This window comes from Pseudophryne corroboree, chromosome 10 (assembly GCF_028390025.1).
Source record: "Pseudophryne corroboree isolate aPseCor3 chromosome 10, aPseCor3.hap2, whole genome shotgun sequence".
Classification (NCBI taxonomy): Eukaryota; Metazoa; Chordata; class Amphibia; order Anura; family Myobatrachidae; genus Pseudophryne; species Pseudophryne corroboree.
In genome coordinates this window covers 54619113-54637548 of record NC_086453.1, presented here as the reverse complement: position 1 = coordinate 54637548, position 18436 = coordinate 54619113, and the positions used below count along the sequence as shown (strand labels likewise).

At 46.2% G+C, this 18436-nt stretch overlaps 1 protein-coding gene across 7 annotated transcripts in view; it reads right to left on the bottom strand.

Moving 5' to 3' along the window:
• The window catches only part of LOC134965968 (carnitine O-palmitoyltransferase 1, liver isoform-like), a 222365-nt gene that overhangs the window by 56271 nt on the left and 147658 nt on the right, over positions 1-18436 (bottom strand). For all 7 annotated transcript variants that reach the window (XM_063942409.1, XM_063942408.1, XM_063942410.1 and 4 more), the window contains exons 6-8: positions 18097-18234; positions 14691-14768; positions 7782-7889 (exon numbers count right to left, since the gene is read on the bottom strand). In XM_063942409.1, the coding sequence (XP_063798479.1) occupies positions 7782-7889; positions 14691-14768; positions 18097-18234 (324 nt within the window). The remainder of the gene's footprint in view (positions 1-7781; positions 7890-14690; positions 14769-18096; positions 18235-18436) is intronic.

Here is an 18436-nt window from a genome sequence, read left to right as displayed (position 1 = left end):
GCTCCTGTCATTTTTCAAACACAGGGCAGTTAGGAGCGGATTGTTTAAGTGCACCATTTAACCTTAGTAACGAGTGATAACAAAAATATCAGTGGTTATTAAATACGCCACTAAAACTCAACGTGAAATGAAAAGAACACAACCTCTGCAGAGTACAAACATAAACATGTCATATTTCTGCAAATTTTAATGTCTAATTACTATTTTTTTGTAAATTTACTAAGATGAAAAATGAAATAGAATGTGCAAAAATTGGGACACCATTCAAGTTAATTAATTAGTACTTTTAAAGGTCTCTAGCCTTAAATTAAGCCAGATGGGGTCCATTTCAAAGTTGAATAAGTACTGGAACTTTTCTAACCTAGAATGTTGTGCCAACTCTCAAAAACGGTGAGCACCTCTACGCCACTGGCTGTGATCTTTACGTAAATCCATTTAGCCGAGTCCATTGGCGAACACTGGGGTATAGAGAGGCTCAAGCTGGAGTCTGAGGATTTTAAATTTAGCACTAAGAGTGCAATTAGTAGCGGTAAATTACAGCGCGGGGAAAAGGGTGGTATGTTCAGGATTTTACGTCTGCTGCTATTCAATTACAGCCCCTTTTTCAACTGCAGTGAATTTGCCGCTAATGCACATTAACCCATAGGTTCAAGGGAAAGTACCCAGAGCTATGGGTTAACACGTTTGGGCATTTTTGCCAGTGTGTATGCTGGGCGATGGTGTTAACATCGCTGGCAGGAAATTAGCTCAGTGCACAGACACTGAGCGATGTTCACGGGGGTGAACCACTTTCCACAGTAGGAGACTGTGGAAAGTGGTTCACTCGGCTGGTAAAACAGCCCGACAGATGGTGGCAGCCTGCGATGATGTCATACACACTGGCCGAGTTTGAGCTCAAAACGCAAAAAGTGAGCTACATTGAGCTCAAAATCGGCTAGTGTGTATGGGCCTTCACGATGACTGTTCTGGAGTAGGATGCTCAGCTGTATAAGCCTGTTCTCTGCTAACTTTCACAAGGACTCTCTATTCCTGTGGAAAGGTGACTCCTAGCTTTCCCTGAGAAAAAAAAGGAGCAAAAACCTAGGGCTTTTAGGCCTGGATCACTGAAAAGTAAAAAGGAACTCTTTCCGCCCATGGCAAGCAAAATCATTTGATTTAGTTCAGGATGGAACAAGGCATCACGAAAAGAGCAGGGCCTCATGGTTCTTTTGGAGTCTCACATTCCAGGCCAGAAGGGCATAGCGCAGAGACTGCAGATGCTAAAATCCAAACTCCCAATAAACCCCACAAGAACTGCTTTCTACAAGATTTCTGAAGCCTCACAGATATGCTCCACCAGAGTTAGCAAGTGTGATCTGGGCCTGCTAGTAAGCATTTCCCCTACCACTGCTCTGGCCACCTCTCAATTGCTGTTTTGGCCCAGTGTCTAAGCGAGGGCCCTGCTACAACGTACAACGTGCCTACCTATGCTATCCATTAACATATCAGCATTCAGAATGGTGGTGGTTATATACAGACATTCTATGGGCGAGCATGTACAGAGCGTGGCTACATCGCAGATGGGGGCGCCCGGCGAGCCTAGGCACGCCACCGAGCGCACAGAGACGCCACCGAGCGCACAGACGCTCGCCGAGCGCACTCAGTCGCAGATGGTGCAACAATTAGCATGGCTCTATCTGTACCTGCAAAAATTGCAGTAATGGCGAATTATAAATAAATAAAATTACTAAAGATTTTAAAATGGCGAATTAGTAGCCAGCATGTTAAACAAAATGAAGCAGGCCCTATGGGGTACAGAGAGTGTAAAGTTTGGATTTTTAGAGATCCTGTAAATGTGAAATGCCCAACTCCAGCAGTAAGCCTCTATACGCATCATGTTCCAGTGCTCACCACATACATGAAAGCAAAAACCTTAGCAGCCAGCACTAAGCTTTACAGGGTAGCAAGGGGGTATTCCATAACTGTAAGGAACTTACACATGCGTGAACGTAACAAATTGTCTATTAACTAAGCCTTGGTCAGAGATAAAGTACCAGATAATCAGCTTCCAACTGTCATGTCACAGACTGTGCGTGAAAAATGGCTGTTAGGAGCTGGTTGGCTGGTACTTATCTCTGCCCAAGGCTTAGTAAATAGACCACTAAGTCTCTTAAGCTCTGAAAGGCTCCTTTTTGGGTGTTTCAATCAATACGGTTACTGAAGTTTTATGTCCATAAGTACAAGTATATACTTTAGGTTTTTTTGATATTTTTTTTGTTGAAAATACTACACTATGTTTCTCTAACGTCCTAGCGGATGCTGGGGACTCCGTAAGGACCTTGGGGATAGACGGGCTCCGCAGGAGACATGGGCACTTTAAGAAAGAATTTAGTTCCTGGTGTGCACTGGCTCCTCCCTCTATGCCCCTCCTCCAGACCTCAGTTTGATACTGTGCCCAGACGAGCTGGGTGCTTTTCAGTGAGCTCTCCTGAGTTTACTGATAGAAAGTATTTTGTTAGGTTTTTTATTTTCAGGGAGCTCTGCTGGCAACAGACTCCCTGCATCGTGGGATTGAGGGGAGAGAAGCAGCCCTACTCTCTGAAGCTAGGTCCTGCTTCTTAGGCTACTGGACACCATTAGCTCCAGAGGGATTGGTACGCAGGATCTCACTCTCACCGTCCATCCCGGAGCCGCGCCGCCGTCCCCCTCGCAGAGCCGGAAGATAGAAGCCGGGTGAGTATGAGAAGAAAAGAAGACTTCAGAGGCGGCAGAAGACTTCATGATCTTCACTGAGGTAACGCACAGCACTGCAGCTGTGCGCCATTGCTCCCACACACCTCACATACTCCGGTCACTGTAAGGGTGCAGGGCGCAGGGGGGGGGGGGGGGGAGCACTGGGCAGCAATATAGACCTCTTATTTGGCAAAAGGAGCATATATACAGCTGGACACTGTATATATGCATGAGCCCCCGCCAATTTTACACTTTTAGCGGGACAGAAGCCCGCCGTCGAGGGGGCGGGGCTTCTCCCTCAGCACTCACCAGCGCCATGTTTTTCTCCACAGCACCGCTGAGAGGAAGCTCCCCGGACTCTCCCCTGCTTATACCACGGTAGAAGAGAGGGGGCACATAATTCGGCACAGATAATAACAGCGCTACTGGGTAAACATTAAATTGCTGTGTTTTTCCTGGGTCATATAGCGCTGGGGTGTGTGCTGGCATACTCTCTCTCTGTCTCTCCAAAGGGCCTTGTGGGGGAATTATCTTCAGATGAGCATTCCCTGAGTGTGTGGTGTGTCGGTACGTGTGTCAACATGTCTGAGGTAAAAGGCTCTCCTTAGGAGGAGATGGAGCAAATGTGTGTGTGAGTGGTGTCTCCGTCGACAACGCCGACACCTGATTGGATATGTGAAATAAAGTGCTGAGGTAAATTTATTGCACAAAAGATTAGAGAATAGACAGTGAATCTACACAGGTCTGTCCCTATGTCGCAGAGACCTTCAGAGTCTCACAATGCTCACTATCCAAAATAATAGACACTGATATCGACACGGAGTCTGACTCCAGTGTCGACTACGATAATGCAAAGTTACAGCCAAAATGGCAGGAAAGTATTCAATATATGATTATTGTAATAAAAGATGATTTGCATATCACTGATGACTCATCTGTCCCTGACACAAGGGTACACATGTTTAAGGGGAAGAAAGCTGAGGTAAATTTCCCTCCTCTCATGATGAAAGAGCGGGAATCTCCAGACAAGAGACTGCAGTTTCCCACAAAGAATTCTCAGGGAGTATCCTTCCCCTACTAGGGCCAGGATACAATGGGAATCTTCCCCTAGGGTGTCACGTTTGCCCAAAAGGTAGCCCTGACTTAACAGCTATCCTCAGGGATCCTGCAGATAGCGTGCACATTCTGGTACACTACTCAGACCGGCGATTGTGTCGGCATGGGTTTACAGTGCTGTAGCAGCATGGACAGATACCTTATCAGCGGAGATTGAAACCCTAGATAAGGATACCATGGTATTGACCCTAGTATATGTATATATATATGCATGTGTATATGCATGTGTATATATATATATATATATATATATATATATATAAAAGATGCTGTCATATATATATATATATATATATATATATATATATATATATATATATATATATATATATATATATATATATATATAAAACATGCCCAAAGAGACATTAGTCTACTGGGTTCTAGAGTCAACGCTATGTCGATTTCTGCTAGAAGTGTCCTGTGGAACATGCAATGGACAGGTGATGCCGACTAAAAGAGGCATATGGAAGGTTTACCTTACAAGGCTGAGGAATTGTGTGGAGAAGGGCTCTCGGACCTGGTCTCCACAGCTATAGCTGGTAATTCTGATCTTTTGCCTTATATTTCCTCACAGCCTAAGAAAGCACGACATTATCAAATGCAGTCCTTTCGGTCGCAGAATAATAAGAAAGTACGAGGAGCGTCCTTTCTTACCAGAGGTAAGGGTACAGGGCACAGCTAGTTCCCAGGAACAGAAGTCCTCCCCGGCCTCTACTACATCCAACGCATGACGCTGGAGCTCCGCTAAGGGAGTCCGCCCCAGTGGGAGCACGTCTTCGACTCTTCAGCCACATCTGAGTTCACTCACAGGTGGTTCCCGGGGCAATAAAAAATTGTTTCTCAGGGTTACAAGCTGGAATTCGAAAGGTGCCTCCTCGCCGGTTTTCCTTATCGGACCTACCGGCTTCTCCCCCAGGAAGGGAGATAATATTAAATACAATTCACACATTGTATCTCCAACAGGTGGTGCTCAAGGTTCCCCTCCTGCAACAAGGAAGGCGATATGACTCAACCTTGGCTGTAGTCCCGAAACCGTACGGTTCGGTCAGACCTATTTTTAAAATTAAAATCTCTGAACCTATACGGGAAAAGGTTCAAATTTAAAGTGGAATCGCCCAGAGCGATCATCGCCAGCCTGGAAGGGGGGGATTTGATGGTGTATCTAAACATAAAGGCTGCATACCTTCATGTTCCCATTTATCCACCCCATCAGGCGTACCTGACAATTGCAGTACAGGATTGTCATTACCAATTTCAGGGTAATTGGCGGAAATAATGGTGCTCCTACGCAAGCAAGAAGTCACAGTTTTCCCATACTTGGACGATCTCCTAATAAGGGCGAGATCTAAAGAGCAGTTGTTGAACAGCGTGTCACCTTCGCTGAAGGTGTCACAGCAACACGGCTGGATTCTCAATTCCCGAGGTCACAGTTGGTTCCTATAACTCGTCTGCCCTTCTTGGGTATGATTCTGGATACAGACCAGAAATGGGTTTACCTTCAGATAGAGAAGGCCCAGGAACTCATGACTCTAGTCAGGGACCTATTGAAACCAAGACAGGTGTCAGTGCATCACTGCACTCGAGTCCTGGGAAAAACAGTCCCTTCAGCAGGTTCCATGCGAGGACTTTCCAATGGGACATACTGGACAAGTGGTCCGGTTCACATCTACAGATTCATCAGTTGATCACCCTATCCCCCAGGGCCAGGGTATCTCTCCTGTGGTGGCTGCAGAGTGCTCACCTTCTAGAGGGCCGCAGATTCGGCATTCAGGACTAGATCCTGGTGACCACGGACGCGAGCCTCCGAGGCTGGGGAGCAGTCACACAGGGAAGAAATTTCCAAGGTCTTTGGTCAAATCAAGAGACTTGTCTTCACATCAACATATTGGAACTAAGGGCCATATACAACGCCCTACGTCAAGCGGAGACCTTTCTTCGCGACCAACCGGTTCTGATCCAGTCAGACAACGACACCGCAGGTGCTCATGTAAGCCGCCAAGGCGGCACAAGGAGCAGAGTGGCGATGGCGGAAGCCACCAGAATTCTTCGCTGGGTGGAGAATCATGTAAGCGCACTGTCAGCAGTGTTCATTCCGGGAGTGGACAACTGGGAAGCAGACTTCCTCCTGCAGTGGCACCTTGGGATCTTAACGTGGTGTTAAGTTTCCTAAAGTCACACTGGTTTGAACCACTTAAAACAGCGGAGTTAAAATATCTCACGTGGAAGGTGGTCATGTTATTAGCCTTGGCTTCGGCTAGACGTGTGTCAGAATTAGGGGCTTTGTCACATAATAGCCCCTATCTGGTTTTCCATATGGATAGAGCAGAATTGCGGACCGGTTCGCAATTTCTGCCGAAAGTGGTATCATCTTTTCATATGAACCAACCTATTGTGGTGCCTGTGGCTACACGTGACTTGGAGGATTCCGAGTTACTTGATGAGGTCAGGGCTTTGAAAATTTACGTGGCCAGAACGGCTAGAGTCAGGAAAACTGAAGCGCTGTTTGTCCTGTATGCATCCAACAAAATTGGTGCCCCTGCTTCAAAGCAAACTATTGCTCGCTGGATTTGTAACACGATTCAGCAAGCGCATTCTACGGCTGGATTGCTGTTACCAAAATCGGTCAAGGCCCATTCCACTAGGAAGGTGGGCTCTTCTTGGGCAGCTGCCCGGGGAGTCTCGGCACTACAGCTGTGTCAAGCTGCTACTTGGTCGGGTTCAAACACTTTTGCAAACTTCTATAGGTTTGATACCCTGGCTGAGGAGGACCTCATGTTTGCTCAATCGGTGCTGCAGAGTCATCTGCACTCTCCCGCCCGTTTGGGAGCTTTGGTATAATCCCCATGGTCCTTACGGAGTCCCCAGCATCCTCTAGGACGTTAGAGAAAATAAGATTTTACTTACCGGTAAATCTATTTCTCGTAGTCCGTAGAGGATGCTGGGCGCCCGTCCCAAGTGCGGACTTCTTCTGCAATACTTGTATATAGTTATTGCTTCAATAAGGGTTACGTTATAGTTGCATCGGTCTTGCACTGATGATATGTTGTTTTCATACTGTTAACTGGGTAGTTATCACAAGTTATATGGTGTGATTGGTGTGGCTGGTAAGAATCTTGCCCTTGGATTAACAAAATCCTTTCCTTGTACTGTCCATCTCCTCTGGGCAGTTTCTCCAACTGAGGTCTGGAGGAGGGGCATAGAGGGAGGAGTCAGTGCACACCAGGAACTAAATTCTTTCTTAAAGTGCCCATGTCTCCTGCAGAGCCCGTCTATCCCCATGGTCCTTACGGAGTCCCCAGCATCCTCTACGGACTACGAGAAATAGCTTTACCGGTAAGTAAAATCTTTTACACACACACACACACACACACACACACACAGAGATATATATAAAACTTACATACAATGTGGAAAATTCATAAAACCTGAAGAAATTTGTAAAACTGCAAGCTACAGTACCGCTAGATCTAATATGCAAGTTAATGGTGAACCAACACACAAGTGAAACTGGTACAACATTTTCTCCTTCAGCTTGATTGGGGGATGCACATACGATGAAGGATTAGTCCCCACAGAAGGAGACAGATCACTAAAACACTGAGAACCTTGTACACTCCCTCTCCATGCCCTTCCCTGTTTCTGGGCTCCTGAATATACCATTTTGGCTAGTGGTAACCTGAGGGAGGCTCTAGAGAACAGGCGGGTCTTCAGTGTTTAGTGCCACCTAGAGGAGGGACTGTGATATCAATGCCTCTGTGTCCCCTGCGTGCCAGCTTGAAAAACGTTATATATATTTCTTTATTAGTGTTCATTCACATCAGGTTATATGAAGTGTCACTCGCATAGATTTTTTGACTTCACACACACACACACACACACAATTTTGACTAATATCATGCACTAACACATATAGTATCACAACTGCATGAACACACAAGCATTTTGTTTACCGGCTTAAGTTCCTCCCGTGTGAGTTTCCGCCGGTACAAGAGCAGAGCATGGACTGTGTTACCGGCCCGCGCTGCCTGGATTGGGGTTGGTATGACATATAGAAAGTCCTGATTTATGTGAGGGACAAAAAAAAAAAAAGACAACAAATAAATATACAAGTTATAAAATGTTGAACAATTGCCAGATTTCAACTATTTGCCATTGGCACGGAGCAAAATTAAGTGCTTGAAGCCGATCCTTCCCTACGCACAATTGGGGCAACCATGTGGGACCAAGCTGTATATAGAAAAGTGACATCACGACCGGACGGTACCGCCCCCCCATACGATTTTTTACAGGCGAAGGCGTACCTAGAAAAAGTGTCCTACCCCGTCCTATCGCCTCTAGATAGGGAAACATTGGAACTACCCTTCACCCAACAAGAACTAGAGAACGCCCTGGCTATGACCCAGTCTGGTAAGAGCCCAGGACCAGATGGCTTCACCCTCACCTATTATAAACAATTCAAGGACCTCACATCCCCCTATCTTCTCCAGGCCTTTAATTCAATATCCGCAAACACCCATTTTTCTAGCCAATCCTTAGAGGCACATATCTCCGTCTTGCCCAAGCCCGGCAAGGACCCCTCGGTGTGCTCCAGCTATAGACCCATATCTCTCCTAAACGTCGATGTCAAGCTCTTCGCTAAATTAATGGCAAACAGATTGAACGCACTCCTGCCTTCCCTAATCCACAGCGACCAGGTGGGGTTTGTTCCGGGCCGCGAGGCCAAGGATAATACCACTAAGGTACTGAGCCTGATTCATATTGCGTCCCGGGGCGGCCCTCCCACAGTGTTGCTATCCACTGACGCTGAAAAGGCTTTTGATAGGGTCGGGTGGGGCTTTATGAGGTCCGTGCTGGAGCATATTGGATTGGGTCCTCAGATGCTTGATAGGATAATGAGCCTTTATAGGTCCCCCACAGCTCGGGTCCGAGTAAACGGATCTTTATCCGATCCCTTCCCTATAGGTAATGGGACACGACAAGGCTGCCCACTATCTCCTCTACTTTTTGTCCTCTGTATTGAAGCTTTCGCTAGAGCTATTAGGGCCAACGATGGCATCACAGGTTTGACGATTGGTGATACGGAGCACAAACTTTCCCTGTTTGCGGATGACCTACTAGCTACAATAACGCACCCGATCTCCTCACTCCCCCAATTTATGCGAGAGCTGTCCCACTTCGGTTCGCTCTCCAACTTTAAAATCAATATGTCCAAATCATGTGCCTTGAACATCTCCTCCTCTCCCGACACCGTAGCTAAACTTAAGCGAGCGTTCCCCTTTAATTGGAATGCCTCTCATCTGTCCTACCTAGGAATACAGCTGCCAAATGACCTCTCTCACTTATACACTCTAAACTTTACCCCCCTCCTTCGAACACTTAGGGCTGACTATAGCAGATGGTACCTCAAACCACTCTCTTGGCTGGGGAGGGTGAATGTTGTAAAGATGAATACTCTCCCCAAACTACAGACCCTCCCCATACAGATCCCAGACTCCTGGTTCAGATCCGTCCAACTGTTAATACAACAGTTCATCTGGTCTCGGAGACAACCAAGAATAAGCCGATCCATTATGATCCGCTCTACCCGATGTGGTGGTTTCCAATTGCCGGACATTAGAGGCTACTATCGGGCAATAATGCTCAATAGGGTCCTGGACTGGACGAGGAGTCGAGAAACAAAGCAATGGGTAGCTATAGAGGGGCTATACATGCAGCAATTCCCAGAGATCTTTCCCTGGCTCCCCTCCTTACCCAAACCCCCCTCACCCCACCCAACTATTACAGCGACCCTATCCTTTTGGAAAATGGCGCGTCGCTGGCCCTTCCTCTCTTCCGATTTTGGCCCACTGACCTCTTTTCTAGCTAACCCTGACTTCCAGCCCGGTTTAACACCATCCCATTTTCGTAACTGGGCCCTTGAAGGCCTTTTTAGAGTGGGCCAGGTTGCAATCTCCTCAGGAGTCAAACAATTTTCGGAAATACGGTCAAAATAGGAAGTCCCACAGCGTGACTTCTGGAAGTACCTACAACTTAGACACTTTTTGCACTCTGAGCGTAGGTATCTCCGGGCCTCACGTGAGCTAACACAGTTCGAGAGGATGTGCGTCGCCACATGCCCTCCTCAGCACACCATCTCCTCACTTTATAGACTACTACAGACCCCAAACACCCATGCCCTTTAAGAGGGGCTGGGAAAGAGATCTCGGGATCTCCCTGACAGATAAAGACTGGCAGAGGATATTCCTCAAATCCCACAAAAGCTCAGTCTGCATACAAGTTAGGGAAACCCAATATAAGCTTTTAATGAGATGGTACAGGCATCCCTCTCTCCTCCACTTCATGTACCCTGGAGTGACGGACAGATGTTGGAGATGTCTCAGCGCCACAGGTTCCCTAATGCATATCTGGTGGAACTGTCCCTTACTAAAACCGTTCTGGAAGGATGTTATATCCACCTCTCAAGACATACTTCACCCCCCCCGTTCCCACGGACCCAGCCTTCTGGCTACTTTCCCACTCCTCAATTTCACTAGCTCAGCATAACACATCGCTACTTCGACACCTGTCTAATGTAGCGAGGGCAGTCATCCCCACACTATGGAGATCTCAACTCCCACCCACTAGGAAACTATGGTTTAACAGAATTAATCACTATATGAACATGGAAAACATCCTCCTGGTTTCCAGAGATAAACTCTCGGAGTTCATGATCATATGGATGCCCTGGATAGAATATATGTCCTCCAAAGACTATAAGGATTATGTTTATACCGCCAAATGATTTCCACGCATAGTCTACCGAATAGATAGACTGTATTACACCTTCTCCCCAATTCGATAACTTCCCCCCAGTTTGGTCACACCATGTTTTCTCTCCACTATCCCTCATTTCTTACCTCTCTCTTTTCTACAGCTTCTTTATAATGCCATCTAAGATTGCAAATACATTATAGTATGGATAGATGGCGAAAGGATATCAGATGGAGGTCACAGAAACACCTACTAACACTGATGCCTTTACTAATCCCCAGCGACGGGGATGATACGCTACACTACCCTTTAAGACTATGATGTATTAGACCTTCATTTGTATCCTGATGATTTTCTTCTTCTTTTGTTAAAATGTGAAGCAATCCTTATACTGTTATACTGACCTAAATAAATAAAAACAGATTATACAAAAAAAAGAAAAGTGACATCATTCAGTACCAGATGCACTTGCCCTAACTGAAGTTATATGGTTCATTAAGGTATAGAGAAATATATTGGTATAAACATTTGTACAGCGAGCACATTTGATGACGATGGGGCAGATTTATCAAAGTTTGGAGAGAGATAAAGTGGAGACAGATAAAGCACCAACCAATCAGCTCCTGTCACTTTTTAAACACAGCCTGTAACTTGGCAGTTTAGAGCTGATTGGTTGGTAGTTTCTCTCTCTCCACGTTTTGATAAATACCCGCATATATCTGTTACTAGAAAGGTATCTGAAGCCCAAACTATTGTTCTGTTGATCTTTCCAGATAAATGTAACATTTAAAAAAAATAGAAAGAGCTGATTTAAGCCCAGCCCCTGACCAGAGCAGACCACACCCTAAATGTGTCAAGGCCTCACCCTGTTGAAGCACACCTTTTTTCCTGACATACTCTTCTCAGGGTCGGGGGACTGGGACTGTTGCCGATATAGTTGTGCAAAAATGTTCATCCCTTCATCTATCACCATTATAAGGCATTTATGAAAACTGGTGCACAGTAACTGTGCAAAAAAAAGGTGCTGTAACCGGTGTAAGAGAGTCTAGTTTAGGAAATAGAAATCATCAATTGCTTGACTGTTAAAAGTAATCACTTGTCTTGTGCAGCTTCCATAGATCTCCTCCAAAGGGCTGTATTCAACAAGAGTCGGAAACTGCCGTCTTGTCGGAAAGACAGCAGTTTCCGACTGGAATAAGTCGGAAGGGGTTCCGACCTATTCAATAGGGGTACATTTTTTCCGACAAGTCGGGAAACCCGACTTGTCGGAATGCTGTCAGAAAGCAGAGGGATTGGCGGAATATCCGCCAATCCACCTGCTGCTGTCGGAAACGGGGCCAAATCCGACAGGTTTTGTCCCCCTTTCCGACAAACTCAATCCGACTTGAAAACAAGGGGAGCGGTGCGGCGGGCTACGGGGATGAGAGTAGTACCTGTAGTGCCTCCCCTGCCACCGCAGACATCACTCTCGCTGCCAGCTCCGGCCGCCGCTGGAAGCTCCCCCGCCGGGCGCCTCACGCAGCTCTCCCCACCGGCCGCCTCACGCTGCTCCCCTCGCCGGCCGCCTCACGATGCTCACCCCGCCGCAGCTATCAGTGCACCCTGCAGCCGCTGACAGCAGCGGCAGGACAGGACACAGGGAATGGCCAAATCAGACAGTCGGATTTGGCCGCTCTTTGAATAGGGGTTGTCGGGTCCATTCCGACAACTGCATGTCGGAATGGACAGACTCTTATTGAATATACCCCAAAGCGTGTGTTGAAGGCAGCTCCACCACATTTAGGAAAGGTCGCTTCATTACAGGCAGCAGGTAATACGTCATGTACCACCGGGGACTATTTACTGTTGTAACCTTCCTAGCAGAGCAGGAAGTGCAGAGCACTACGCAGCAGTGCAGAGGCTGGACGAGGTAGTGAGGGGAGTGTTTTTCCACCTAGAAACCTTGGGGCCTTTTTAAAATATTACTGTGGGGTTCATAGACTTCTAGTTGTGCCCCTGGATACATACAGAACAATCATCTCTATTATACAGGGTGTATATCCCATATTGCTAGACAAAAACCAAGCGTCCAAAAGAAACTTTATATAAACTACAAATAAATCTCTGGTTTGTAATAAATGATTCCTTTCAGACACAACCTGCACAGTGCAGCAATTCAGCGTATGTACCACGGACTAATCAATACTAGAAAGTAAACAGAAGAAAGCAGGGGGGCCCAGGGAAAAGGCGTACGCACCATTGTATGGCACCGATAGGACAAGCTGTAGGGCCTCCTATGTCTCATGGATTACTCAGACTGAGTTGGGGTCACTCTACAACGGGTTTATAATGCTACAAGACGCAGCATCACCAGTCGGCATAATTTCAGGCAGTATCTTCAAAACCGTATAAAGTAACTGCACACGTTTCCTAATTTTATCGCTCTCCCAACAAATGTGAAGGATGCTGCATCACATTACATTCCATTCCACACTCTCTCGTCTATGACAGGTCTTTGCGGAGTACAGATACATTCAGGCTCTTTTTCTCATTCCCCCACTTGTTGTACGTCACCATTACACACTGTGCTTCAGCAGATATCACGTATGGGGAAGTGAACCAAACAGCAGTGAGCGTGCTCAAGATTCAAAGAGGCCAACGATACCCTCACAGCCAGGTAAATACAGAAGTAACCTTATGGGACCAGGTTATACTTTGTTTTGGGCGAATCGTCACAATAACTTACTTCACATTCTTGCATAACAAATCATTTCAGCGCTATTCTTAGGAAAAAGTGCATGTAGTTTATTTCTATATCCATATATAGTGCTCAAACTGTATATGAAGCAGTCCTTTTACAGATAATGCTTAATAAACAGCACCAGGCCCTGTACCAGGTGAGCTAACAATCTATGGCCCTCATTCAGATGTGGCTGGAGTTGCTACAGCTGCTCCTTACATAGAAGCAGCAGTGATAGCAATACTATGACAATGCAGCAGGGGGCGTCACTCCTCATGCTGCATTACTGATCTGAGCAGCGTCCAAGGACGGAGTATCGGATCATCTCCTACACCATCGGCCAGCTGCGTGACCCCAGGGGTTCGCATAAGCTTCCGCTGCTTCCTAGAGGCCAGAAATCTCCATCGTCCGACAGAGATCCTGCAACGGCGATGGCACACCTATATTTGGAGAGACGGGAGGCCGTCGTCGCCACCCCTCCCCGCCCACAAATGGCATTAGACTGTCAATCACGGACAGTCTGATGCCATCCTGTGTCCGTCATCACAGACCCGTACTGCACATCTGCAGAACCGATAATCGGTACTTTGCAGCGGACAAAGCTGCTCCAACCACATCTGAATTACCCCTCTATATTCCCACCCACGTAGACTCACACAAACATGGGGACACATATAAACTCCACACGTGATTCAGAGATGGACGCAATGTCAATGCTGTACACAGTGAATGGATTCTATAACCACTGCACGTGTCTCAGCTGCACTGCATATGTGCAGTGATGGTCTTGCGGCGCCAGTCACAGTGAGGATTCGCATAGTGAGTGACTGGGAGCGAATGTGTGAGAGGTAACGAGGGAATGTCTACGCAGGAGTGTCATGCCTGTTTCAGGGGTGTGTCACAACTTGCGACCACAATCCTGTATGCAGTAAACTTGTCTCCGGCGTCATACCTCTGGCGGCTAAGCTGCGCGACCACAGGGTTACTCGAAAGGCCATTTATTGTGCGTCTTCCTACAGAAGCGGCCCATGAGACGTCTCCAGTGCGCATCTCAATACAAATCCTGGCCACTGCGACATTTGCATATTCTTGCACAGTCGCTGCGTACTGGATTGTAGCCGCTAAAGTATTGGCATCCTGCGTTTAAACTGCAGAAAGAGGGATCTGATTCAGATATCTGGAAAGCGCTGCGGAATATGTGTGCGCTATATAAATAACTGGTAATAAATAAATAAAATATTGGAATCCTTATTCTTTGATAAAGCCTGAGTCTGGGTAATAATCCTTAGGCTTCGGTGAGTTCCCAAATACAGGCTGCTGTATACATTGTGTGTGTCCTTAGCTGAGAGTCCTAACAGCAGAAGTGATGTATAATGAGCCCCGTGCTTACCATTGCATAATAGTTGCTGTTCACCATAATAGGACTTCTTCCACGCAGATAAATATATTCTTCCCACCAATCGCTCACCTAGGATATAGCCATGACGTTAATGCAAATATGTCAGGAAATAATGTCAAGAATACGATATTTAGGGATACACAGTACACAGGAAAGACTTCTCTATTACAGCCCTCACTCAATAAACAAAGATTTCATTGGATTCTGTATACCCTCTACATGTCATTAGAAAGATTCCAAAGAGCATCAGAAGTGTAAATAACCTGCACACAGAGAAGATTACTGGCTACAGTATATGGAGTCCAGCTCAATGCATGACAGTGGGATATAATGGCACAATAACATAAATGCAATCAGCTCTAATGAAAGGCCTAAAAAGCCAAACGTGACGTCTGTTATCTTATGGGGAATACTGGTCCCTGGGGGATATAGAGTCTCCTATAAGATGCTGGCACCAGTGGGGTATCTGCAATGGTTGCTGTGTGTGCTGTGCAAAGGGTACGGAGGGGGCCCACAACGCACGTACCTGGTTGGGTATGGGTTACTGGCAGCCGGGATCCCAGCGATCAGCATCCCTACCGCGAGGGTGGGGGGTGGTAGGGGAGACAGGCGGTGGAGTTGCGGTTGGCGCTTGCCACAGGTTCTATTCCCACTCTCGTGGATACATGCCGACTGTGCGGGATGTAGGTGCCGGTAAAGTGACTGCCAGTCACATAACTACATCCCCGCACTGCTCCCATTTCTTCTATACATACATTTCTGGTGTCTTGTCCATCGGTCTCTGTGTGTGGGCCCCCTCCTCTCCTGTATCCGGCAGTGCCAGAGTCTACAACGCTTGCACAGGTCTCCAGAAAAATGGCCGCTGCGATATTTTTCCCCGGACACCAGCGCAAGCACTGATGTCTCTGGCACTGTGCCAGTCTCTAGTGCTCAGAGCATTAACAGCGCTGTCGGCTACGGGAGAGGAGGGGGCCCATTCACGGAGATTGCACATGAGTCCCCTCCTCTATAGATACGCCCCTGGCTGGCACTTTAAACAGTTCAAATGTTTTGAACTCCACCCTCTTGCATATCCTTATTACCATTATTATTAACAGTTTCTTATATAGCGCAGCAAATTCCATTGCGCTTTACAATTGTACATAATTGAGATAAAACAAAACTGGGTAATAACAGACAGACACAGAGGTAGGAGGGCCCTGCTCGTAAGTTTATAATCTATACTGAAATAGGCACGGATTCACGATCAATAGGTATTATCTATTGCAAAAGCTCTTGGTGGGCTGTATAATATGGTCACAAAGCAATGTTGGCCTGGGGTCAGGAGAAAAGGGAAAGTGAAGAAAGAGAAAACAGGTGAGGATGTGTGTGGACTGTACAGTGGGGATGTAATTGGATAGGAAAGCTTATAAAGGTATCTTTATCCTGATAGACAATAGTGTTCTTTTCTTCTATTAGAACAATTATTGGACTGCTGTGGCATCCTAGTGTACATTTTAGTAATAAATGACCTTTTATTTGGTGGTGTGGCGGATTTGATTGCCTACTACCCCAACTGACTCAGAGAACCAGAGTTGTCAGAGGAGGCTTTGCTCCCACACAGCCACACTGCTCCTACGGTGTTATGGTGGTGGCCAAGAACATCAGCAAAGGCTACTTCTCACTTGGCTAGGGAGCTGCCTCCAGATTGGTGTACTTTGTACTCTGTTTGAGGTATTCAACTGAAGTCGGAAACTGGCGTCTTGTCGGAAAGATGGCAGTTTCCGTCTATTTTAGGTCGGAAGGGGTTCCGACCTATTCAATCCTGCCCCCTTTTTTCTGACAAGTCGGGAAAAATGACTTGTCGGATACCTGTCGGAAAGTACGCGGATCCCAGGTGTACTGTCGGAAGCGAGGCCAAACCCGAAAGGTTAGCCCTGTTTCCGACAATGTCAATCAGACTTTAAAAAAAGTCGCGTTGGCATTGTCGGGAACGGGCCAAACCTGTCGGGTTTGGCCGGGCATTTAATACACCTCTGTGTCTGCATTTATTTCCCTGTCATTTTGGAAAAAGCAAGTAATTCTGAATCTAGGACTAGCGGGGCTTCATCTGTGCCTTTTTAAAGTTATTTTACTTGGCAAGTGGACAGTTGGGTATGCGAGATGGAAGGTTACTGGTTTGCACAATAAATGTTAGTGTGGGAACTTGCAGAGAATTGGGGTCCCTTGACGGTGGGCTGCAAGCTTAAATGTTTTGATCAAAATATGAACAAAACCCCCATGCTTTTATTTGCTAGAAAGATACACACAGATTAGCAGTATATTATTATTAACACTGATAGCAAATGTCTTTCTGTTTCGCATACATACAAATGCGTCCTCGTACATTATTACTGCAGTTGCGACAATCAGCCCCTCTCAGCGCGCACTACTCTGCTAGCATCAGCCGTCTTTTTACTTGAAAAAATGCATCTTAGTATAAGTGAGATTCGTCTATTATACCTGCTGCTTCTGGTGGCCATGTTTCTCAAAATGGTAAAGCGTGGCAAGGCGTACGTGCGGTTAGCGGCACCAGACTGATAAATACAATCGTGGTACACAGACATTCTCAGGATGGCTACAGGTCAGTCATAGCTGGGACTATTTTCCCATCAGGGATTAGTGTATCTGGCTTTAGCAGGGTCCAGAAAAAACGTTTTGGCAAAATATTATAGGATTTGGAAGGCTTGCGTTTGACGGTGCAAGAAAAAGCAGTTTTCTGATTCCTTTCTTATCAGCCGTCTTGCTCCTGTTATGCGGGTTACATAAGAGACAAAAATGGTGATCCTTACAGGTTCAGCTTTCTGCCCTCTTTTATTCCAAGACCTAGCAGCTCTCATACTAAAGTGTAGATTTTTTTTTTTTTTTGAAGGGTGTGGCACATTTATAACCATATTAAATGCTACATCCATGGGGGAGACTGCGTACCCACGCACTAGATCTCCTTCTCAACGCTTACCAAAGCTAAAGGTTTTCTTTTAGGGAGATATTATTACTCTCTGGGTCTGTCCTGCATGGCTGGGCTATAAGAATAACAGAGTATCCAGCAGGATGTGGATATGGAGGAGATACTGTGGGAGCCAAGAACTTTTTACATATTTAAAGCGACAAAATTTTATAGAAAATGCTATATCCCCAGGAGAAAATGATTTAAGAGAAGAAAAAAAAAGTCCCTATTAACCAGCACTCCCTAATGCAGAGAGCACAACTCTCCACAACTCTTCCACTATGGACATCAATCTAAAAAAAAAACAGCATCCTCTAGGACGTAAGAGAAACGAACCACATCTTATGTGAGAAACGACTCATGGTTGCTGGACTAGGATGGTTTACCCCGTTACGGTGCATTACCCTGGTGATTCATGTTTAGTGCACTTACATAGTTAGAGGCCCACCAGGATTTCAGCTTCAGGTACCACTGTAGCCTGGGTGCTAGATTCACTTCAAAGTCCTTGGCCAGTGCAGTCATACGTTTATACTCGTCATCACTCATCAAAGGCTTCACGGAGTCCAAATACTATGGACAATAAGGTCAATAAAGTGTTGAAGTATCAGGTTAATCATACATACACACACAATTTTTTTAATTATCCTTAGCCCAATGTATCAGACAATTATTTTCAAGGTCTAGCCCTCAGCCAGTCTGACACATACTTACACCTGAAGAATGTAAGTAATGCCATGTAAAGTATATTGAGAGCATTCCTCACATTCCGAGT